We start from the raw sequence: 26,397 nt of genomic DNA, 5'->3' as shown, positions 1-26,397 counted from the left end.
AAATTACTGTAATTTATTGTTTGCACTACAAAATTTCAGAAGTGTATCTGTCTGCAGACTGCAAGACAGAGGCTTAACATAAAGAGACGTAACTTGTAGTAAGTTAGAGGCGAGATGTCACAAATAACGAGATGTTGTTGACAAGATGGTGGAAAAATTTACCAGAGCACATTTTCACCAAATGTTTTCATAAGTTTTATCCAAATTTATCTATAACCAATTCATTTCATGCATTATTTTATTGATTCATTTAGCATCATGCAACTCCACTTGCTGCGTCGCACCTTGTGGTTGAAAGTAACAGTACAATTATAAATGAAGTTTCAAGTATGAAAGCCTCCTCAACTAGTGGGTGTACGTTAATAACTGATGTTTAGATTTAGAGTTGGGGTAGGTGTAGACGTTATTAATGATGATGGTTGTGTTTAGGGTTGGGGTAGGTGTAGACGTAATAACGATGATGGTTGTGTTTAGGGTTGGGGTAGGTGTAGACGTAATAACAGGTGGTTGGGTTTAAGGTTGGGGTAGGTGTCGACGTTAATAACAGGTGGTTGGGTTTAGGGTTGGGTAAATGTAGACGTTAATAATGATGATGGTTGGGTTTAAGGTTGGAGAAGGTGTAGACATTAATAACTGATGGGGTTAGTGTCACGGATTGGCCAGGCTCTTCCACCAGTATCACGCAACGAGCATCATCACCTGAGTATTAACCACGCACAGCTGCACCCAGTCACTCAGACTCACTATATAAGCACACACCTCACTTCACTCATTGTCCGGTCTCGTTCCCACGAAGCGGACTCATAGCGAGTACCTCCTGGTAGTCACTATCACCTTTATCTAATCTCTTGAACTTACCTGATCTCTGTTTCATTCCAGTCTGTCCAGTGTTCCCGGTGTCCTGTCATATTGAGTGTGTCGTCAGTCTGTCTTCCCCGCAAGCCCTCTGGTGTGTGCATTCGGTCTCCCTCAGTGTCTGTCATCTATCCTGCCCCGAAGAAGGAATATCAGCTCAACCAAACTACATTCACATTCCCATTGTTATCCTTTTGTGCTCCGCTGCTGTAATAAACATCTTTCATCATATACTCACCTAACTTGTCCGTCTGCTTCCCTAACAGAAGACCGGACCTTATTCAACTACAGCATGAGCACTCCCGATCCCATTCAGGAGTTGGTGGACTCACTGAAGAGAGTTCTACTGCCAGCTACTCCACTTCCCGAAGCACCACCAACACCGAGCACTTCTTCACTGTCCACCCACTTATCCAGTCCCATGGCTCGACCAGCGCCCTACTCTGGCGGGGCGGAGGAGTACAATGGCTTCCTATTACAATGTTCTCTGATATTCACAATGCAACCAGATTTATATCCCACAGATCGGTCCAAAATTGCGTTCATCATCTCCCTTCTCTCTGGGTAGGCTCTCCGGTGGGCTGAGACCATCTGGCAGCAAGCTGGTCCGGTAACAAATTCCATTCATACCTTTACCAAATATTTCAAGGAGGTCTTTGGTCATGCAGATGGAGAAGTAGCAGCCGGAGAACAATTATACCACCTTAAACAGGGAGCCATGTCCACACAGGACTATGCGCTCCGGTTTCGTACTCTGGCTGCTGCTAGTGGATGGAATGAGCGATCTCTCCTAACAACTTACCGGCTCGGATTGGAGCCCCACCTTAGGTTACAGCTGGCAGCCCTAGACGATACCATGGGGTTGGAAAAATTCATCCAACAATTACTTCGATGTTCTGATCGACTGAAGGTCTACCAGCATGACCTACCATCAGTTTCTCAAGCACTCCTTCCTCCGCCAGAGCCAGTCGTCCCTCCACAACCAGAACCTATGATCGTCGAATCTGGTAGACTCACAATCACTGAGCAACAGAGGAGGCTGACCCGGGGTCTGTGTATGTACTGTGGTGCCGAAGGACATGTCAGGCTGGACTGTCCCATTCGTCCAGTACATTCCTTGGTGAGTGTGTTTAGTTCTACCGTTGAAAAAATGCACCCTCTCACCACCAATGTTCAGTTAACTGCCCATTCTGTCTCTATTTCAGTCACAGCCCTTATCGACTCCGGGTCAGCTGGAAATTTCATCTCGTACGCCCTCTGTCGCCACCTCCAGCTCCACACCGAAGCCTTGACGCACGTCTACCAGATTCAACCTATAACCAACGATATCCATTCCCAGGCACGTATCCATCGTAAATGTGAACCCGTCAATCTCCAAGTGGGTTTACTTCACAAAGAAGAGATTCAATTTCTGGTTCTGGAGGGAGCATCAATGGACATCATCCTAGGGCGCCCGTGGCTGGTGAAGCATGATCCCATCCTCTCTTGGGGCACAGGAGAAATCAAAAGATGGGGTAACGAATGCGTCTCCAGCTGTTTTCTCGACCTACCCTTGCAGATTCAGAGACCCCTAACCGTCTACGTCACGTCTGTCGAAAGTCCATTCGAGAAACGATCCATCCAGATCCCGAAGATCTACTCCTCATACGAGGACTTATTTTGCCCTAAGAGAGCTTCCCAGCTACCTCCACATCGGCCATGGGACTGCGCCATGGACCTGCTTCCAGATGCTCCTATGCCCAGAGGTAGGATCTACCCGTTGCCCTTTCCGGAAACTAAGGCCATGGAGGAGTACATTCAGGAGGCTCTGAGTCAGGGGTATATTCGCCAGTCCACGTCACCCGCTGCCTCAAGCTTCTTCTTCGTGGCCAAGAAGGATGGAGGGCTGCGGCCATGTATAGATTATCGAGTTCTGAACCAAGGCACCATCAAATTCAGGTATCCACTTCCTCTCGTCCCTGCGGCCCTGGAACAACTCTGATCCGCCAGGATATTCACCAAGTTGGACCTCCGCAGCGCATACAATCTGGTACGAATACGCGAGGGGGACGAATGGAAGACAGCGTTTGTGACCCCTACTGGGCACTACGAGTACCTGGTCATACCCTATGGTCTGGTCAACGCCCCCTCCGTATTCCAGAACTTCATTCACGAAGTCCTCCGGGAGTTCCTCCATATCTCCGTCATCGTCTACATTGATGATATCCTGATTTACTCCCGGAGTGAGGCCGAACATCGCCACCACGTTGCGGAGGTCCTACAAACCCTAAGGAAACATAAATTGTATCTCAAGGCTGAGAAGTGCTCATTTCACTTACCATCTGTTCAGTTCCTCGGATACATCATTGATCGAAAAGGGGTTCGCATGGACGAGGGGAAGGTCACTTCCGTCATCTCCTGGCCTGAACCCAAAACCATTAAAGAACTACAACGATTCCTAGGATTTGCCAATTTCTATCGACGTTTCATCCACAACTACAGTCTCATCACTGCTCCGCTCACCAACCTCCTAAAGAATCAACCCAAAACGCTATCCTGGCCACCCGAAGCTGCCGCAGCCTTCCAAAGACTCAAGAAGTCCTTTACGCAAGCTCCACTCCTGACTCACCCCAATCCCGACTTACCTTTCGTGGTCGAGGTGGATGCATCGACCACCGGAGTGGGAGCCATCTTGTCCCAGCTCCATGGTACTCCCTCACTACTACATCCATGCGCCTATTTCTCCCGGAAGCTCAGCCCGGCGGAAAGGAACTATGACATCGGGAACCGAGAACTTCTAGCCATCAAGCTCGCCCTGTAGGAGTGGCGACACTGGTTAGAGGGAGCTAAACATCCATTCCAGGTGATCACAGATCACAAAAATTTACAGTACCTCAAAGATGCAAAAAGACTCTGTCCTCGTCAAGCCCGGTGGTCCTTATTCTTCTCCAGATTTCAGTTCTCCATATCATATCGACCAGGATCCAAAAACATCCGAGCAGATGCCCTTTCCAGAATCCATGACCAGCAGGAAATCATTGAGACCCCGGCCAAAATCCTCCCAGATCAGATCACTGTCTGTCCCATCACATGGTCCGCTCCAACAGTTGTCGCCACCCCAGAGTCCAGAACTCCGCCGGGCTGTACCCCCAATCGACGCTTCATCCCTGAAAATCAGCGGGTAGATCTCATTCATTCCAGTCATACATCTCTGGGCACAGGGCATCCCGGGGCCAACAACACCCTCTCGCTGCTATCCCAACACTTTTGGTGGCCGAACATGGCGAGGGATGTGAGGACATACATCCAAGGCTGTAGAGAATGCGCTATGTCAAAGAGTCCTCGTCATCTACCTGCAGGAAAACTCCATCCCTTGCCCATCCCGAACTGCCCCTGGTCACACCTAGCAGTTGACTTCATGACAGACCTCCCATCATCTGAAGGTAATACTTGCATTTTAGTCATTGTAGATCGATTCTCCAAATTCTGTCGTCTGATTCCTTTGAAGGGTCTGCCCACAGCCCTAGAAACCGCCGAAAACCTATTTAACCATGTCTTTCGATGTTTTGGATTACCTGAAGATATAGTCTCGGACCGAGGACCCCAATTCATCTCCAGACTATGGAAAGCCTTTTTTAGACTCCTAGGTGTGACCGTCAGCCTCTCGTCTGGCTATCACCCACAGACCAACGGCCAGACTGAGAGGAAGATTCAAGAAGTGGGGCGGTCATCAGAACTCCTGGAGCCAGTTTCTGGGCTGGGCGGAATATGCCCAGAATTCCCTGCGGCAACCTACCACCGGACTTACTCCATTCCAGTGTATTCTGGGCTTCCAACCTCCACTCTTTCCCTGGGATGGCGAACCTTCTGATGTCCCCGCAGTGGATTACTGGTTCCGGGAGAGCGAGAGGGTCTGGGACGATGCTCATCACCATCTCCAGAGGGCAGTTCGCAGAGCCAAGGAAGTGTCCGACAAGAGGAGGATTCCAGGTCCTATCTATGCTCCGGGGCAGAAAGTTTGGCTCTCCACCAGAGACATCCGCTTGCGACTGCCCTCCCGGAAACTTAGTCCCAGATTTGTTGGTCCCTTCACCATCCTGGAACAGGTCAACCCAGTCACTTATAAGTTACAGTTACCACCACAATACAGAATCCACCCCACATTCCACGTGTCACTCCTCAAACCCTTTCACAACCCTCTGATTCCCTCCACAGAGCCTGGCCATGAAGAGGAACCCCCTCCCCCACTTTCCGTCGGAAACGGAAGGGTCCATTTATAAGGTCAAGGACATTCTACGTTCCCGACGTCGTGGTGGTCATCTGGAATATCTTGTCGACTGGGAGGGATATGGTCCGGAGGAGAGGTCTTGGGTCCCTAAATCAGATATATTAGATCCCGCACTTATGGAGGAGTTCCACTCCAATCACCCCGAGTTCCCAGCACCTCGTGGACGTGGTAGACCACCATGGCGTCGGAGGTTTAGGCCCTCAGGAGCGGGCCCTGGGGAGGGGGGTAATGTCACGGATTGGCCAGGCTCTTCCACCAATATCACGCAACGAGCATCATCACCTGAGTATTAACCACGCACAGCTGCACCCAATCACTCAGACTCACTATATAAGCACACACCTCACTTCACTCATTGTCCGGTCTCGTTCCCACGAAGCGGACTCATAGCGAGTCCCTCCTGGTAGTCACTATCACCTTTATCTAATCTCTTGAACTTACCTGATCTCTGTTTCGTTCCAGTCTGTCCAGTGTTCCCGGTGTCCTGTCATATTGAGTGTGTCGTCAGTCTGTCTTCCTCGCAAGCCCTCTGGTGTGTGCATTCGGTCTCCCTCAGTGTCTGTCATTCATCCTGCCCCGAAGAAGTAATATCAGCTCAACCAAACTACATTCACATCCCCATTGTTATCCTTTTGTGCTCCGCTGCTGTAATAAACATCTTTCATCATATACTCACCTAACTTGTCCGTCTGCTTCCCTAACAGTTAGATTTAGGGTTGGGGACGGTGTAAACGTTGATAACGATGATGGTTGGTTTAGGGTTGTGGTAGGTGTAGATGTTAATAACTGTGATGGTTGGGGTAGGTGTAGACCTAGGGTGTCCAAACTCGGTCCTGGAGGTCTGGTGTTCTGCATAGTTTAGCTCCGACTTCCTTCAACATACCTGCCTGGAGCTTTCTAGTATATCTAGAACGAGCTTGATTAGCTGATTCAGGTGTGTTTAATTGGGGTTGGAACTAAAATCTGCAGGACAACAGCCCTCCAGGACTGAGTTTGAACAGCCCTGGTGTAGACGTTAATAACGATGATGGTTGGGGTTTAGGGTTGTGGTAGGTATAGACGTTAATAACTGTGATGGTTGGGTTTAGGTGTGGAGTAGCTGTAAATGATAATAACTGATGTACAGTGCCATCTTGCAGACAACATGGTTTTGACATGTGGGTCTCTATAACTTCAAGTTACGCCTTTAACATACTACAAGTTATGCCCCTAAAGCCTCTTTGTGTAGTCCGCAGACAGACCCTACTCCAATTTCATACAAATTCTACTTATTTTACAGTAAATACTGTTTTCTTTTATTACAGCAAAACACTAGCTATTTTAGGGTTATTTACCGCACAATCTACAGCAAGGTTTAACAGTGTACAGTTTAAATAACTGCCACAGAGAAGACATCTAACAATCTATGCCCATCTCCACCCCTTTCCTCTTGGAAGGACATCTATTTTTCATTTATTCATCCATCCATCCATCCATCATCTATTCAGGAAATACCTAGTCTCTAACCATCAGTTTCCAGTCATTGCTGAGGTGTGTAACTCATATTTTACTCCACATGCTGCACTCCAGTTTGTAAAAGACAAAGACACTACTAACAGAGCTTTACATGCTTAGTGAACATCAGCAATGCACAAGAGGTTCTTTAGTGTTCTTTAGATAAATCTCAACCTATGAGCTTGTGAGTTTCCTTCTTCTGCATGTTGTGTGCATTACTTAAAAAAAAAACACCGGTCACAGACAAGACATCAATTAGCTATCTAAGCCCACCACCACCCCCTTCCTATTGGAAGGACATCTATTTTTCATTCATTCATCCACCCATCCATTCTCCAGTGTTCTTCAGATATATATCCATCATTCTGCTTGTGAGTCTCCCTCTTCTGCCTGTTGTGGTTCCATAACCTACAATGTAAATAACAGCCACAGACAAGACATCTATAAAACAATCTATGCCCGCCACCACCCACTTCCTCGTAGGATATCATCCATGCACCCATCCGTGTGTTTCCCTGTTTCTCCACACGCTTCATGCCAATCTGCCAAAGAGAAAGATATCAAGTATTTAATTAATTTTAATAAATTTTTACAACTAACTCCATTGTTTAGTCTGTTTAAGCACTTCTACCTGCGTCCTGAGCTCCAGGTCTTCAAGTGTATCTCCACTGTTCCCCTTGTGAGTCTCCTTCTTTTGCTCCTTACCGATCTGCAAAAAACAAAGACAGCACCAACAAAGCCCTGCCTGCTGTTCTCCACTAATGCTCTTGTGAGTCTCCCTCTTCTGCCTGCTCTCTCTCCATTTCCTGAAAAAGAAAAACCTGACTCAGACAAGGCCTAATTAACCATCTATGCCAACCACCACTCCTGTATCCATGCACCCGTCAATCTGATTTTTTATAAAGAAATTCCTGACCTTCCGGTCTTTGTTGAGGTGTGTGATTCCCTTTTTCTCCATGTGGTCCATTACAAACTGCAAAATACAGTAGAATGATGTCAAGTCTAATTCATCTTAATACATTTCTTTGAAAACTAACTCCGTTGTTCAGTCTGCTTAAGCAGTTCTACCTGCTTCCTGAGCTCCAGGTCTTCAAGTATATCTCTACTGTTCCCCTTGTGAGTCTCCTTCATCTGCTCCACTCCAACCTGCAAAAGACAAAAGCTGCATCCCAAATGACACATTATACACTATGAACATATACACTATGCACTTACACACTCAACAGTAAAGTATATGTATGTAGTGTCATCCCAAATAAAACACTAACGGTTTTTTACTAACCGTAAATTCAAACCGTTTCCCAGATGATGTTTGACTGTTGCCAAATTACTGAAACAAATTACCAAACTATCAAATAACACCTGCTATGAGTATAACCTCATTCACCATCAGGAAGCGGTACAATCACTCTCGTAGGAGAATTTTGCTTTCATAATCCAAGATAAAGTAATCAAACTAAAGTGCCTGATAGCTCGACCCCTTCCACTACATGATCAAAACTGTGGCTGTTGAGTGTGTGAAGTGTCCAACAGTCCACACTTAACTTTAACAGTTAAATAAGTGCATCATCCGGGAAATTAAAGTGCACTTAATCTTTTTAGAATATTTCAGTGTGAACGCACTATTTACACTATTTATACTACAAAATGGCATAGAAAAGTGTATTAGTATGCGATTTGGGACGCACCTATAGACAGCACTGACAGAGTCCTCCAGCATTTTTTAGGTAAATGTCCACCGATGCTCTTGTGAGTCTCCCTCTTCTGCCTGCTCTCTCTCCATTACCTAAAAAAGAAAAGCTGACTCAGACAAGGCCTAATTAACCATCTATCTATATTAACCACCACTCCTTCATCTTGGGAGGATGTTCATCAATTCACTCGTCAATCTGATTTTTAAAAAATAAATTCCTGACCATCCAGTTGGTGCTGAGGTGTGTGATTCCCTTTTTCTCCATGTGGTTCTTTCCAATCTGCAAAATACAATAGAAAGATGTCAAGTCTAATTCATCTTGATACATTTCTGTGGAGGTTTTATCTACCATTGTCTCCAGTCTGGTTCTGTTCTAACACTAACAAATAATATTTCACAGCTACTGTATAAGTAAATACTATACAAGATGACAATCTGTAATCTTAGAACAGATAAATGAGTTACAATAATGTGTTCGGCCTCTTTGCTAGTAAAGAAAGGACTGAACTCCCTATACACCATCAGTGGTGATTCTTAGATATCAGTTTACTTACGTCTCCAGTGTCTTCCATGTCTCTCCTAGTGTGGTGGCTCCTGGTTCCTCGTCTGGTTCCTTCATCCTGTTTGCCGTCTGTGGTCTCCGACTCCAAGCCTGCACAGTCAAATATCCAGTTTATGTTCATGGTTGTATCATCTGCATCAATATACTCCCCTGCTTATACTCACCTGCCATCCTGTAAATAATCCTCGTTTATATTGTTCACCTGAATCATTTCCCTTCTGTGACACTTACTCTCTAAAAATTAAAGTATATAACTTTAAAATGTTTTGTAAAGTTGATTTAATTCAATTAAAAATGTAAGGCAGTACCTAATTTATTATGATGTACTTCTCTTTACTGACGTGTGTTTCCCTGTTCCTCCGCATGCTCCATGCCAATCTGCCAAAGAGAAAGATACCAAGTCATTAATTAATCTCAATACATTTCTTGGAAAACTAACTCCATTGTTCAGTTTGCTTAAGCAGTTCTACCTGCTTCCTGAGCTCCAGGTCTTCAAGTATATCTCCACTGTTCCCCTTGTGAGTCTTCCTTCATCTACTCCAGTCCAATCTGCAAAAAAAAAAAAAAAAAAAAAAAAACAGCCCCACACAAAACCCTTCCTGCTGTTCTCCAGGATTTTGTATATAAATCTCCACCAATTCTCTTGTGAGTCTTCCTCTTCAGCCTGCTATCTATTAGCTGAATAAGGAAAAACCTAACACAGGCCTATCTAACTATCTATACCAGTGGTTCTCAAAATGTGGTACACGGGCTTCCATCTAGTGGTACGCGGTCGAATCACTGAATAGAAATTACAAATATATGAACACTCTTTTACTCTTTGACACGTACAATAACTCCGATGTGATCAGAATTGGCTGTTCCTTATAGTGTATGATCACACCATTGTGATTAATACGTTTAATGCGTCACGTCATCAGATGCTAAGTATCTAAAAAAACGTGGAGCTCTCGACCAGACACAAGCTAGAGAAGTGCTTTTGCAGACCAGTCCTGTTTGCATTTCAGTTACTGCAAACTCAGGAATTTCCCCATGCTGCATCACTGGTAAAATAATTATGACAAACGTGTTAAAATGTGTTCGTAGTTGTGTTAAATAATGCGTGTTTTCGATGCATGTTATGTAAATAGCTTAGCGGCGTGTCTTACGATTTAGTTTGTTACCTCAGATTTAAATGAATCTGGATGTGATTCAAATGGTGCGGGCCGCAGAACATAGACTCTAGCAAATTTGCCATGTTTGCAGCTTGGAGAAGCACAAAAATTAAAGTTAGTCTCTGTGTGCACAGACAGAGCACCCGTAAACCTTACCCGAGTCAGCCTGAAAACGATGGTCGGGTGCACAGTTTACACAAACTCCAATGTTTACTTAAGATATGATCTCAATTCCACCAGATCATGGAAATGCTGCACTTATGAATTGATAAATCATGGATGGATTGGTCAAACAATGTATTTACAATCACTGGCTTTTCTGAAACACATACTTTAAATGACGCGCAGTAAGCAGGTCTAATCTCTCATTATATTTAATTGTGAATCATATATTTAAAATACAAGTGCATGTTTAGATTTCAAGGGGGAGAGCGGGGATAGTTGTAACACTTCCAATCTCTTAAACCGGAAACTACAGTGAAAAATCAGCTGATTCACTTTACATATATTAGTCCCCATACCACATATGAAACTGTAAAGTCCTGTGACAGACACAGCAGATATTAGATGTGAAAAATGACATTTCAGCTAAGAAAGCAATATTTTTTACTTTAATTATGTTTGAGATAGCAATGCCTGATTTGTAGTTAAACTCACGTAATTTGTGTGTCTGTGTATGGATATATTTAATCCACATTGTTGGTGATAAAGTTTTAGCTGTTAGCTGTAAGGAGAACAGATTCATGGTCACATGACGCTGGGTCAGTTATAACAACAAAACCCTTGCTAGCAACATCATTTAAAACTCTATTTATATGATTTAATGTCAGTATTCCTATAGCTCTTAAAAGAGAAAGAGGTCAAAGTAGTTTAAGCTCAGTGTTTGTCCTCTGTGAGCTCATGAAGACTGCACACACAAATAGTGTTCAATTGTTTAAGCTTATGCACATTTTATTCAGGTTTGTAACACAGACACACACAAATTATACTGAAAGCTTAATATTTTTTGGTCATAATTCTTATTTTATAATGTTACATCTCACCACTGGGTGTGTTACAACTACCCCAGATTGTGGGGTGAATTGATACATTTGACTCCTCCGGTTTGAAACTCAAAAGTGTCCACATTTTCTGTTTGTGCTGCAAAAATAACTTATAAGCCATTTAATAGCATAACTCAAGATCTCAAAGATATATAGAGAAATATAATAAAAGTACAACTATCCCCGCTCTCCCCATACAAATTTGTTGTACGAACATTACTGATTTTAATTAACTTTTAAACTAATTTTTATTTATATGTAAGCACCGTCCAGTTCAGATTTATAAAGTTTAAAGTGACTGACATTATTTTTATGAATGAATCTGCCCTGTTTTTGAACTGTGAAAAGGTTTGAGAACCACTGATCTATACCAAACAGCACGCCTTTCATCCTGGAAGGACGTCCATCGATGCACCCCTCTATCTGATTTTTAAAAATAAATTCCTGACAATAAAGTCGTTGCTGAGCTGTGTGATCCCATTTTTCTCTATGTGGTTCATTCCAGTCTGCAAAATACAATAGAAAGATGTCAAGTCTTTAATTCATCTTAATACATTTCTTTGGAGGTTTCATCTACCATTGTCTCCAGTATGGTTCTGTTCTAACACTAACAAATAATATTTCACAGCTACTGTATAAGTAAATACTCTACAAGATGACAATCTATAAACTTAGAATAGATAAATGTGTTACAATAATTAGTAAAACTGTCAATAAAACAAATGACAGCATAAATTACAAATAAATAATACAACAGAAATATAACATATAACAATCTGCAAATGTTAAATTAGATAGCAATGAAGCATACAAACAAACAAAATATACTGTATCTATCGGTCCACCAACCTGACAACATAACAAATGGCATTTTTCAATTATAAATAGGCTACTAAAGAAGATAACAGAGTACACAAAAGAATATATATATATATATATATATATATATATATATATATATATATATATATATATATATATATATATATATCTTCAAAATCCTAAAATTGACAAGTCGACAATACAGCAATCTCCAATTCCAACCAACATTCAGTACAATCTACAGTCTAACCAAAAAAAGACGTCAAAAAACTAATATAATTATCTGGAACGATATGACAGAGAGAAATAATAAAACCTTTAGTGTTCTTCAGCAAAACCACGTCGAAACAACCAAATATAATAACCTAAAATTACCTTTACATACCGCTAATGTCAGCGACGGTTAGACACTTAATGGAGGTCACACTAGTTTCTCAACGCCATCTTCCGTTTTTCGAACACATTCTTTTTAGAACGCCAGTGACTATGGTAACCACAGCAACGCCATGTTGAATCACCTTAAAGATGCAGTGCGTGATAATCGTGAAGTCGTGAAAAATAATAATAATAATAATAATTCTCTTAAGGATTTGGGTCCCTGTAACACCATATTTTGAGTAAATAAATAATAGCAAGTTTGATTCTCAGTTCGGCTAACTTTTGTATGTTTATATTATATTTTGCATGCATATAAGTCTTATTTTTCAGGCAATTCATCTGTATCTAACCAGTATGGTCAGCTTTGGTCCGTTGCTCGAAATCGCGGATTCCGGTCATCAGTGCACTATAAACACGCAACTGAATGGAGGAGCTGCTGTTTTCTCGGATAGAAAATACAACAAGGACTTATTTTTATTAAATGATTATAAATTTGTGGAGTGAAAAAAATCCAGTTACTCAGAAGTAAGAAATGTCAAACTTTTAATGTAAAGAGAGATGTATTATCACTTTAAGTGCTGGAATTCTCCTTTTTCTTACAGTTTTATAAAAGTTAACAAAAACAGTTTATAAAAAGCAATGAATCACACATTATTACAATAGTACAAATTCTATACAATATTGTAGAATAAAATAGTACATTATATCTGAAAAGATTAATTAATAATAGCACATAGAATATGAAATAGTATGTGTATGCTATATATAATCTATAATTCGAGTATAAATAATACTATTACACCATTGCATACACCATTGGCTAAATGGAACGTAAAAAGGTCATTTATTCCATTGGCAGTGACTGTTTTGCAGGTTAGGGTGTGCATAGGTGTAAAAAAATACAAAGATTATTATATATATATATATATATATATATATATATATATATATATATATATATATATATATATATATATATATATATATTTTTTTTTTTTTTTTATATAATTTCCCAAACGATGTTTAAGAGTGCAAGGAAATTTTCACAGTATGTCTGATAATATTTTTTCTTCTGGAGAAAGTCTTATTTGTTTTATTTCGGCTAGAATAAAGCAGCTTTTATTTTTTCATGAACAGTTTTAAAGTCAATATTATTAGCTCCTTTAAGCTAATTTTTTTTTCGATAGTCTACAGAACAAACCATCATTATACAGTAACTTGCCTAATTACCCTAACCTGCCTAGTTACCTAATTAACCCAGTTAAGCCTTTAAATGTCACTTTAAGCTGTATAAAAGTGTCTTGGAAAATATCTAGTCAAATAATCTTTACTGTCATCATGACAAAGATAAAATAAATTTAAATAAATAAATTTAAATAAACTTATTAGAAAAGAGTTATAAAAACTATTGTTTAGAAATATTTTGAATAAATCTTCTCTCCGATAAAGAGAAATTGGGGCAAAAAAATAACAGGGGAGCTAATAATTCAGGAGGGCTAATAATTCTGACTTCAATATATATATATATATATATATATATATATATATATATATATATATATATATATATATATATATATATATATATATATATAATAAGCAAACAATTCAGGTATTTTACTCGATCTCTTTTAGAGATAATAGCTATGCAGCGAGGTAGTTTCGGTGAGGAGCTGCCACCTGCTTGTTTTGTTTTTTCATTATTAAAAATATTTAAAGTTTACCTTTACCTTTTCAAAATAAAAAATGTAGCATATTTTACATTCTATTAATGAAATTTAAATATGAACCGATATGTCACATATTTAATTTGCATATATTGCCATATATATGACTGCAATGTGGGGAGGAATGTTTTAGCAACCTGTTGAATGTCTGCCACAAATAATTAATTCATTCTGAAGACAAATGTGTCCAACCTTGTACTGGCAAGGTGTGGTTAATATAGCATCCATAAATATCTTTCATTTATCAAACTGTTCATTTGAAGACTTACTGTTCCCCCCTGAACGTTCTACAAGTTGCATAGGCCATCATCACACAGTGACCCTGATTACAAATCATATGAAGGCACAGATCATTCCCAATGACAGTCACTCACAACACAACAGATTCCAAACAAAGCTTTTATTGAACTCAAACAGATGCATGTGGCCATTTCATTTGGAATAAAACTCGTAACATTAAGTGTCCTGCGCATATCCGTTGCTAGTGTAGTGGATTATTTTAATCATTCTGTCCAAGAGTGAAAAACAGCATTATATGATGTACCACACTTAAAACCTGTGAGCCATTTCTTAAAAATGACATCCGTCATAGTGCAGAAACAGTAGCAGAACTATTGTACAACTCAAAATGACAAACTACAAAAAGAGTATCAAAACCAAATCTACTAGTCCTCCAACTCCAACATCTAAAGCTTTCTAATGTGTCAAATTATGTCTCTGTATAAAAAAAAGTTAATTCCTTTGTTTTAGACGGACCGTAAACAGGATATAAATAAAAGGTAGAAATGATAAATTTTGCACATTACAAACAGTGTCCCTGCATTTATAGTTACTATTTGGTATGAGAAATCTTCTGCATTGCATAGGGGGGAAAAAAAATCACATAACACAGGAGGTTCATACATTCACTGCATCCTTCTGTATATAAAACTCTAAAAGTGAGACATTTCAGGGATCTAAGCCTATTCTGTAAGAATAGCAGTAGCTCTCTTGATCGAAAACAGAAGTCATACGCCAATAAAATGCATGAAAATAAATATGCAATAAATAAATCAGTAAATTAACGCTTAATCGTAACATAATTAACAACAGTATCGTGTTCACTAACAAGTGATTAATCAGTGATGCATTTTCAGTAAATTATCTTAATATCTTTGCAGGATTTGTTTCTGATGCCAAAATGAGCACTTAAAGCAAATAACATTAGTTTTTAATATTACTGTTTCTTCAAAATACACACTTAAAGCCCAATAACTCATTCCTTGATGATGCTTTTGCTTTCAGCCAGTAGAATGATAATAAACCCCCTATCTATTCTTGTAAACAAAATATCTATACTAGGATGGCATACTAACATGCACACAGACACTCATACATGTGGTAAAATAATCATCAGTATGTGGATGAACTGGACTAAACAAGACTGATCATGTGACTTAAATTCAGTAATAATAATAATAATAATAATGATAATAATAATAACAATAATTTCTTCATTTTACAAAACAAGTAGCATTTAAGCACATGGTAATTATTTTTTCCTAATAACATTGATTATGACACATATAGCATTTTACTTATATAATATAATATGTATAATAAAATACACCTGCTGTTATTTAAAAGTGATAGGGAGCAAATGAATTAGTGCGACTTCGGTATTCACTCTTTACTTTCATAAAAGAGTGAAACAGTACTTTACGGATAGTTCAAGTTTAAGATTTAATCGATCATGAGCCTTCATGCTGATGTTTTCCACACTAAAGTCTGATCGTAAAGCTGTAATTGTCTGTTTAGAAAAGAATTGAATATGTCTTGCCAACAAACTGAGGATATTTATGTGAATTTGGACCACAAATTGTCATTCACCCGATTTCACGTTGGAATTCATTAGACCCTAAATCGACTTGTAATCATTCAAAATCTGGTATAAAGATGCTGGCAGAAAAAGACAGGCTCTCTGCATCTCATCAGCTCTTCTCTTACCAAAGCTTTCCATTGTTCAGTCTGCGTTTGCGAGTGATTCCGGTTAGCAAGCGCAGTCTGTGTGCGAGCGCTGCGGTTGCTCCGAGAGCTCAGGACCCTGCTTGTTTCCAGTCATGGATGGATCTGCTGACTCCAGGTTCTCTGACATTCTCTCACAGATTACGTCCACCAGACGCTCAAATGTCTGCTTCACGTTTATATTGTCCTTGGCACTGGTTTCAAAAAACTCAAAGCCTGTAACAAAATCAATCTGAAAACTTAGTTATACGCAATAACATTGGAATGACACACAGAGATAACTACTACTGAAAGGTATTTAATTCTTTCTATAAAAGGATTGCTTAAGACATTTCTTGTATGGAGAAGGGAGTCACATGCATTGGTCAGGTATTTTGTTCCTAAAACTTCAACAAAGTCTTTAAATCTTCTTGATTCTGTGGGTGTCTTCTATGAAATCTGATCGGACTATCTGCAGCTTTATTTTCTTTTCAGAAATCAGTTGTGTTTCATTGGCTGTGTTTGAAATCATTGTCTTGCTGAAATGTCCACCCTGGTTTCATCTTCAACATCTGGTAATGTAGGTGTTGTGACTGAAGCAGCTAATATTCATTTACACTGATGAGGGGCAGAGGGTTGCTGAATAACTACTGAGAGATTTCATCTGCTGTCTGGGTATTCCATGTTATTTTAAACCTTCCTTTCTTCCTGTGTTCAATACCCATTTCCTTGGGTCATTTTATTTAATTACGTATAACTTCATTTATAAACTAGGGGTCACCAACCTTGCTCCTGAAGAGCTACCTTCCTGCTCATTTCAGTTGCAACCCTGATCAAACACACTTGTCTGTAATTATCAAGTACTGCTTCAGGTCCTAATTAATTGGTTTGGTTGTGTTTAATCAAGGTTGGAGCTGAATTCTGCAGGAAGGTAGCTCTCCAGGAACAGGGTTGGTGACCCCTGTTCCAAACGAATTAGTTTTGTTTTCTTTGTATATATAGATTACTTTGGAAGTTACAGATATCTCGTAAAAACTTCCAAGCTAACAGCACCTTTAGGAATATGTTATCTGAGAAAAATTGTTATGCGCACAATACTTATTTACCTGCTGTATGTAAATTATTTTAGTAAACAGAAACTAGGACTAAAATTCTTAGTCAAATGAAAAACTATAAAGTCAACTAAAAACATTCATCAACATTCATATATCTACTGAAATAACTTCTAAATAATTTTTTTGCAAAAATAAATAATAGTTTTCCGAATTAATAAGCACGTATTCTATGGCAGAAAAACCTGTGGCAATTTAAAGGGCAGCTATGGTAAAAAATCTACTTTTCAAGCTGTTTGGACAGACATTTGTGCATGTACGGTGTATAGACTGTCATATTGGGGTGATATAAGCACACCCAGTGCTTTTTTTGTTTCAATTTAACAACATAAAAAACGGAGGACCAATTGGAGCGGTTTTCAAACCGACCGCTACTTGACGTAGGAGAGCGGTCCCCCCGCCCACCAATATTGATTGAGAGGCGCTTCATCATATCCTCAGTTTGTTAATTCCCGTCTGCCATTTTCAGCGTGAGTCGAAGCGATATCACTAAAGGAACATGCGTTTTAGAATTTTAAACATAGGTTTCTATCAGGGTACACTCAAGTCGACGGCTGGGCGCCGCGGACCGCTGCAGAAACCTATGTTTAGAATTCAAAAAGGTGTGGTGCGACGATTCGGGACACTTCATGTTTCTGCCGCGCTACAGAGAGTGTCTGGTGTGCCGTGTCGCGGCTTCGAACGGCGCACCCGGTGCATCAGTCAAAGTTAATTCAGTGTGCGTGGTTATTCGTTTCTGTGTACAAGCTCGGCACTTGAAACTAGCACACAGTTGGCTGTAAAACTGTACAAAGACACAAGTGATTTTGTACTCTCTGCTTGGTCTGTGTCAGAGTCGTACATGTACGACTGAATGGTGATCCTCTCTCTCTCCTTTTCCGTCTGCCTGTCTGTTGCAAACGCAGAGCGGGTGAGCTCATGGCCCCGCCCCCTTGTTACGTTGGCGGGAAGCCGAAACTAATCTACATGTGAAGCAACACACCATAAATCAGCGACTGTGGACACGCCCCCAACATGACACTTTTTAACACATTATAATAAAAAAATCTGAATTGTGTTTTTAAACTGAACCTAAACTGACACACTCAGAAGAACCATAATATTAATATTAAATCTTAAAAAAAGAGGTAAAATATGGGCCCTTTAAAGAGACCTTTTAGATGGTGCTTTTACAGCCAAACATCAGTCAAGTGCATAATTATATGTACAAAAACATCTTTTCCATACAAACATGAAACATCTTGTCTTTTCTTCATCTGCCAAAAATGTAAACTAGAGCTGTTTAACTACATATATTATCTTTAATATAAAGATGTTTGTCTGAAATCTAAATAATTTTTACTTTTATAAGTTTACGTTGGATTTGCCTGTTCTTTGGTTCAGTGTGGGTTCAAACTTATATTTTAATTTTATTACTAAGAGGTTTGCACAAGAGTTCATGTAAGCTGTGCAAACACTAAACACTGGACAGTTTATGTTAACTATATGAAAAACCAAACAGAAATGTGCTCCAAAAAAAAACTACAATTAACAAAACAATTAAGGAAGCAAACTACAACTAAATTGAAAGTTATAGCAACTTAAACGAGAAAACAAAAATCATTAACTTTCATAAATTTAACAATAATACTGACACTGCACCCATTACAGTACTTCAAGCTCTGAAAATTCAGAGCTACCTAATTGACATTAAGATAAATGAAACATTTGACAAAGCTTGATTACATCAGATTAGCATATAAACATTCTTTTTAGATGCAAAAAAAAATAAAAATCAGGAAAACTCACCTAGCTGTTCGGACAACTGTCTTCCTCTCTCTCCAGCAACAACCCTCTCGTCTTCCATATCACACTTATTTCCCACCAGCAGCACTTGAGCATTGTCCCATGAATACGTCTTAATCTGTGTGGACCTGGGAACAGTGAGATACATTTAAATGGAGAATATGAACTGCTTAAATACTTCTTTAATTAAATAAGATGCAGTCTTTGAAAACATGCTTTGTAAACAGTGACATTTTTACTTCCATTACTCTTTTGATTCCTTTATCGGTTCAATTTAAGGACTTGTCATAGAAAGGGGAACTTAAATACATGCTTATGGCATTTGTAATTGTGTGTTTTTTAACCTAAATTACACTGTTTCTGGATGAAATGGTAAAATATCACTGGTACACCACTTTCACAATGCAGTTTTTACAAGGTGAAGCTTATAATCAGATGCAATTGATTTACATATGGGTAAAACATTGTTTGGTTACATTTTTGTGACACTGGTGGACAGTGATGCGAGAAACAAATGTATTCAAAGCTTTGAATCAAATGAACCAATTTCTTAGCAAAATGATTGATGTTACAAGGAATTCAAGGCAACACAAAATAATGACAAAAGCTGAACAAAAACATCTGTAAATACTACAAATACTACTAATTTTGAAATAGTTATGCCATAACAGCACCACTTTTTTTTAAAAAATAAAAGATTCGCAAGATTTGTATAAAGGCTTCATTAGGCAGCATGTTGAAAGTGGCCATCACTAATGACAGATAGCCCCAGCCACCCTCTTATTGGCCAAATATCTTGCTTCAGATAACATTATACAATAGGGGTGTAACTGTACATGTATTCATCTTAAATCGTCATGGTATGGGTGTCGCAGTTTGGTTCATGTACTTTGATAATGAATACTGTTAGATCAGATGTGCTCATCACCGGAGGAAGGCAGAAAAAAAACACAGCATTGAAACAACCGAAGAGCCATTTCTCACAGAATGCATTTACATTTAGTCATTTAGCAGACGCTTTTATCCAAAGCGACTTACAAATGAGGACAAGGAAGCAATTTACACAACTATAAGAGCAGCAGTGAACAAGTGCTATAGACAAGTTTCAGGTGTGTAAAGTCTTAGAAGCTACTGTAAGCATTAGTAATTATTATTATTATTTTTTTTTTTGATTTAGAAACACGAGATGCAAATTTCAGGAACCAATGTGTGCATATATCACTATTCTGTTCCCTGGCTGCCAGTTTCTCCATAGGTGGCTAAGTGGAAGCGTCCTATTTATTTATTTACTTTTTGTTATTCAACAAAGTAAATATCTGAAAAAAGTAGTGCCAAAAACAAAATTATCTGATCATCATTCATTTAGCGGTTTACATTGTACTTATCAAAGACTTACAAAGGCAACGACTAGCGCATTTGTATTACATTCCAAAGAGTTACGTTATCAGCACCAAGTGGAAAAGAAACCATTTCTGTGCCGACTTAAAGGGATCAGAACCACTTGGTCTGATAGTGGAAGAGGCTACATGAGTTGTGCTAATATAAAAGTTTAAATTCTTTTATCTTGACAAATCTCAAAGGGCTGCTACAGATATTGGTCACACATAACCATCAAGCGCATTTAGATAGAGTAACTATACAAATATAGGACACTGTCCTATCGCATGTGTACATAAGCCAGCCTCTGTCTCTTATATACCCACGCAAGAGCAGTGATTGAACAAGAGATGTCCACTGCACTGGCTGCTGCATTAACAGATGGATAGACCTACATTTAACGCATAATTAATGTTTTTCTGTTGTTTTAGGAAAGTGTTGGGCTTAACCTTTGAAAGCTTAAGAGGCCTACACGATCTCCTAATAATAACATCCTATTTTTTATTATTCTATTTATTTCGTACTTTTTCTTATCACAAAAAGCTTTTTAGTTCTGTAGCTAATTGTGACAAAACCCGTCTGCCTGTTTAAAATAAACAGAAAAAGGCAAGCACGTGACTTCTGTGTACTGCTACACCCCAAATATACAATGAAACGGATGTAACAACTAGGAGGAATCACTCACAGTAAGATCAATAACATGCATTTAGAAAATAGGCAGAGTGAGTTTTAACTTCATCTCTACTTACAATTCATATATGTTTGTGACTGTCATGTTATACAGCATTTAAGTTAATTGTGGGAAAAATCACATTGCACTTGGTTGTTGTTTGATGAAAATATATCATGTTCTGAGGATTGCCAGGAGTTTGACAGAAACTATGTCATATTTTATTTGTTTATTTTATATTTCTATTTTTATGTGTCATTTTTTATGATTTACTGACAAAATTGATCATTCTTACCAGTCCTGAACAGCATTAAAGGAATCCTCGTTGGTGATGTCATACATAAGAATGAAGCCCATTGCTCCGCGATAGTAAGCTGTGGTGATGGTCCTGTACCTCTCCTGCCCAGCAGTGTCCTGAAATACATAATTGTTTGATTGGAGATATCTTGATGCTTCAAAAAACACACTTCCAAACCGAAATCAACACAGCATAGGTCAAAGGCAAAACTCAAGTGAAAAGGAAAGCTGAAAATATATCTTTACCCATATTTGAAGCTTTATCCTCTTGTCGTTCCTATAGATGGTCTTGACTTTGAAGTCTATGCCGACAGTGCTGACAAAAGCAGGTGTGAAGGAGTCATCGGCATAACGGAACAGGAAACTGGTTTTGCCAACACTGCTGTTACCAATGATCAGGATCTTAAACATGTAGTCAAAGTTCTGTTCTGCAGAGTCTTTTTGTCCATACCGAGCATCATTCGCGGAAGCCATCTGCAACAACGAAATAGATTGAAATTTGCTACAGAACATCTAAAACCATGATGTGCTCTAGGTTAAACATGTTTGTTCATGTGTGTTCATTGTATTTTTATTAATTTGAGATAATAAATATGCCAAAAACCAAAACAGCAGCAGGAATTTTTCCACTGCAATCACACAAATGAAAGTTATGTATCTTATATACGTGTATATATATAGTACTTCTCAGTACAGCTCACTTTTTGGGAGTTTTACTCTGTATATAGTGCCAAGTATTATATCAGTTGAGGAATAAAGTAAACCGTACTATTACTAAAATGTGCCATTAGATTTGCAACACAAGACAACAGACCCCTAGATTTAAAGTCAGCAACAACCATTTTAAAGGGTCATGAAACACCAAAACACATTTTTGAGATGTTGACAGTATATATATCAATCATATGTCCCATGTTGCCAAAAACACATATATTTAGGTAACAAGTGAAAATTAGTGTTGTTTAGAGTAAATCCGGTTTAAAAGGAAATTTTGAAGCTACATCACGACGATGAGATCAATATGTAAATTCCAGCGTGGAGGTTGGCTGTCTGTACTGGCTGGTACAAAGTGACGTCATTGAGTTTTCAGCACATCTGTGCTTTAATTCTTGGACTTGGTTCAAACCAATCAGTGCGCTCCATTGTGAACGAGATGAAAGTTTATTAATATGCATGATATAGCTTCGAAGATGTTTTTACCTGTTACAGGGTTCAGAGAGACGCCACGTTGTGTTGCCAACTGTAATTCAAACAAGTAGTTGAAGAATTGTTTGGAGACGTGGGTCATCAGTGTTGCGTTTATAAATGTGCCACAATGAAGGTTTTGTTTCCATTTCCCCGTGATGAGAGCACCGATCACCGATCACGGATGGACATGTGTGGATTACAGTGGTCTCCAAACACATGCAGAAAATGTTAGTAAGGATCGAGAGCTTTTCACATCTGGAAATGGTGAAATCCGGATTTGACACACATTTCCTTTAAAAAAAAGACGCAGTTGCAGTTTGCGTTGCTTGTCCCGTCTCTACGGATTTGGTAAGTGTGTGATCAGTGTTCTTTGTTTATGTTTATTCAGATGGCAAAGTTAGTTAGTATCGTCAGCAATACTCTTTCAGTTTTTAAAGACATAACTTAGTCAAAATTATTTAGTTACTAAGTTGACAGTAATATTACTACAATATTATGGACTGAAAATCCTCCACTTCCACACAGCTCTCAAATCCGCTGTAAATGCTGCTCTCGGAATCACGGTCCATCTCCCGTTTCTGTGTTTGTGTTGCCGCTGTAAAAATCAGCTGTTGGGCACATAATGAAACTCCCCGTTTCATGCCTTTAAATGACTGTTGCGTCTCATTTTAAATAACTGTATTGTGAGCAGTAGACAAGGTGCAGGCGTTACTCTCATTGGTAGCGAAATACTAGATCCAAGAGCGGGATGGGTTGACCTGGATTGATGTCACAGAAGAGGCAAATGCAGAGGTGGTGTAACTATAATGATATGTCTATAATATGTCTCTATGCTTGCTTTAGGCATACTAAACTGCAGTGGAAAAGTAGCTAATGTTAGTAGCCAACATTCTGTTGGAGGATTCTGACTGGTACTCTCAACGTGACATGACACTGCATACATCAAACAGGTGCTTCATTCATTAATTTTCCTTAAGCTTAGTCCCTGATTTATCAGGGGGCTCCACAGCTAAATGAACTGCCAACTATTCCGGCAGATGTTTTACGCAGTGGTGCTGCAACCCAGTACTGGGAAAAGACATATGGTTTAGAATAGTTCATGGTAAAGAGAAGACTAGATGTTTACAGTGTAAGCGTATTACACAGTGGGAAAGATTTGTAATTACAGCATTTTTTGCAATGTGTAAATGATTTTTTATAAGACCTAGGCTTCCCTGCTTTTAAGGTTTAAAAATAAAGTCACTCTGTATTTGTTTGCAGTCTGCTTTCTAATAAAGTAAAAAAAAACTCATATCAAGATTTGTCAATGTATGACAGCAGAGAGATCTCAAATGTGCTGTGAGTTAATAAGAAAAACAGTAATAAACTGAGAAGATCTTCATCAATTCGACAACACACAAATCTATACATCAACTTGATTACATTCCTCTGTTCTTGCATCTTTTCTTTCCCTTCACATCCTGAAGTTATGAAGCCAAGATGCGAGGAAAGGAAGCAAGGAGAGGATAGGAGGATGCACAAATTAGAATTGAGAAGCACCCATTATTTCTAAACAGGAAGCAGCCACTTTTTGAGGTCCCCGACACATTTCTGACATGCATTTCTGCATTTGAATGTGTAGTGAGAATTTGCATGCAACGTGTGCCAAATCGATGAAGATGTTTTCTTGATTTATTACTGTTAACTACTGGCCTAAATATCAGTTATTGCTTTTCAAGACTTATTGGTGTCACCTAAAATTTCCATAAAGTAAAGGGAGAGTATAAGACACTAATTTAATTTTTGAGTGAAGTAAACCTTGAAGGCTCTCAAGTACACTTCAGACATTTCCAATGAAACCAATTAGAGAGAACAACTGACATCGAACTATTGAAACTGAAGCACTCATCTACTGTACAATTTTAATACAAACAGACAACGGAAACAGTTCCTGATAGTGTGCTGAAACAAATATTCCCTTAATCACGGTCTATTTGCTGAATTGCAACACAAATCCAAACAGAATAGAGGGTGTAACCTGCACTATCACCGTATGCTTCAGGATTGAGCTCGGCAGTCAGTATGGCCAGGGATTTCAAAGGTTTTGTGAAGCTAAACCCTGTGCTTAGCTGCCTGTCAGGAACTGAACACACAAACCCTTTCAGAGGAAGATTATTCCAATATTACAATTTCAGAGAAGACCTAAGGGTTTCCTTCATATACAGAGACAAACCATGGTCTGAAAGTTAATTTCTACTGTATTTTAAGTCTGTTAATAGTCTGTCCACCTGAGCACACACGTATTACGGCTTAATGCAAACATATGGCTCAGACTTGAAGTACAAGATTAGAGCAAGAAAGCGTCGTGTATGACAAGAGCTCCTAACGTTTATGCACTGACTGTCCAATTGAAAGACCTTTAACTAAACAGCAGCCAGTAAAAACGAGAAAGGAATGACTGATACTGCTTAAGTCAGTGGATCTCTGGTTAGCATCTATCCGCTTAACACACACGGATGATTTTCATTTCCACTCGGGTCAGTGAGTCACGTTAACACCAAACTAGTCAAACTGATAACTCGTATAACGGTCAACGAGTGTCAAAACCCAGCTGACGAGCTAGGTTTTAGCAAACAGCGATGGATTATGCAGGGAAGGCTGTTTATGAACCATTCCAGTTAACGTTAGCGATGTCAAATGAAGGTTACGCAGTTTATAAATTGAGCCAGCGGATTCACTGCTGCTTCTATGCTACTTCTAGATGATTTCGATATACGCGTTGATTAAAGTGGAGTGATGTAGGCAGAGAAGCTCTGGCTTACCGTAACGGCAGGTTTATTTGGTGTGGTTTGGATGCAGTTTCCAGCCTGTGCACCTGCGCTCCTCCTGCTTTCGTCACTCGAGCTAAACAATGACGGACGTGTGTATGAGCCAATCACAAGCACGCCTGGTCACCTTAGTGACTTAGCGGTCTACTAGAAGCAAAAAGATGAGGAAAAACAACAAAGCACATTTGAGAGTCTCTTTAAATGGTAGTGGTCAGTTTTAGTTGAATTCAACACTATTTAGGATATAATATCCACCATTTCAACTTTATAATTTCATATTATTATATATGAAGCTGGAATAAAAAAATACAAATTAAAAGATTAAAAATCTCAATTATGACAAGATGTGTGGGAATATACATAGACGAACAGGGGGGTCAACTGTTTCAGTTAGCTTGTGTAATACATGCTTCAGTCATGTATTTATTTTTAGTCTAGTTTATTAATAAAGCTTATTTAAGTTTTCAGCGTTTTGAGGGATATTTAGTATATTCTGGCCAACAGTATTCTAATCTATTTCAGATGTTACTGAAGGTTAAACTACAAACTATGTCTCTAATTTGACTTTATTTCAGGCTAAATCTAGATACAAACACCTATTTTACAAGAAAACAAATGTCAATCTGGGCTTTAGGTTGGCCAATGTCAGAATTTTTTTTCACAGTTTGGCGCATACATTCACGATGGTTTAAACCGTTATAGGGACAATTAAATGTAAATTTATATTATCTATTATTTTAATTATACAGCTCAAAGTGAAATATTTTTCAGTATTAAAAGACTGACCCCCCCCCCCAATACATCGTGTTTTGACATCCTTCAGGGGGATCGAGCGTTTATTAGGGGGGTCAATCCCCGCTCAAACGCCCCTGTAATTCGCACCTTGATGATGAGGAATTATATGAAAAAAAAAACTAATTTACAACAGTCAACACTATGATAAAAAGTCATTTTTATGAGAATATCAAGTATGATTATGACTTTTAAAGTAACAGTATGACACTCAATTATAAGTTAACTATAATTCTGACAGTCGAAATGATGAAATAATAAAAATGCTTAGGTATGAAAGTCACTTTTCAGATTATGTCTTCATTTTTATTCTGAAATCATTAGAAAATCAGTAAGAATTGACCTTTATTTTTTTTTAAAAATATAATAAAGTTTAAATTATGTAAATGAT

General features: G+C 38.9%; 1 protein-coding gene and 1 long non-coding RNA gene across 2 annotated transcripts; both read right to left on the bottom strand.

Annotated features, from left to right (window-relative positions):
• Positions 1-7,690: 7,690 nt before the first annotated feature.
• Positions 7,691-9,106, bottom strand: LOC130236035 (uncharacterized). The gene is made up of 5 exons (XR_008838435.1): positions 9,036-9,106; positions 8,864-8,961; positions 8,533-8,589; positions 8,305-8,416; positions 7,691-7,778 (listed from the first exon to the last, which is right to left on the bottom strand). It is a non-coding gene; the product is annotated as an uncharacterized LOC130236035 (long non-coding RNA).
• Positions 9,107-14,387: 5,281 nt separating this feature from the next.
• Positions 14,388-25,282, bottom strand: rab3aa (RAB3A, member RAS oncogene family, a). The gene is made up of 5 exons (XM_056475827.1): positions 25,209-25,282; positions 21,466-21,693; positions 21,218-21,336; positions 18,879-19,003; positions 14,388-16,215 (listed from the first exon to the last, which is right to left on the bottom strand). Exons 2-5 carry the CDS (start codon positions 21,691-21,693, stop codon positions 16,025-16,027), a joined length of 663 nt encoding a protein of 220 aa, XP_056331802.1. The 5' UTR covers positions 25,209-25,282; the 3' UTR covers positions 14,388-16,024.
• Positions 25,283-26,397: the final 1,115 nt, after the last annotated feature.

The sequence above is a fragment of the Danio aesculapii genome, chromosome 2 (genome assembly GCF_903798145.1).
Source record: "Danio aesculapii chromosome 2, fDanAes4.1, whole genome shotgun sequence".
Taxonomy (NCBI): domain Eukaryota; kingdom Metazoa; phylum Chordata; class Actinopteri; order Cypriniformes; family Danionidae; genus Danio; species Danio aesculapii.
The sequence above is the reverse complement of the archived record's forward strand: the minus strand, read 5'-3'. Positions and strand labels throughout refer to the sequence as shown.

Coding starts and splice junctions, on each gene's coding strand:
- rab3aa (XM_056475827.1), bottom strand. CDS start 21,693: ATGGCTTCCGCGAATGATGCTCGGTATGGACAAAAAGACTCTGCAGAA. Junction 21,337..21,465: donor GGATAAAGCTTCAAATATGG/GTAAAGATATAT, acceptor TATGTATTTCAG/GACACTGCTGGGCAGGAGAG. Junction 19,004..21,217: donor TTTAATGCTGTTCAGGACTG/GTAAGAATGATC, acceptor CACTGTTCCCAG/GTCCACACAGATTAAGACGT.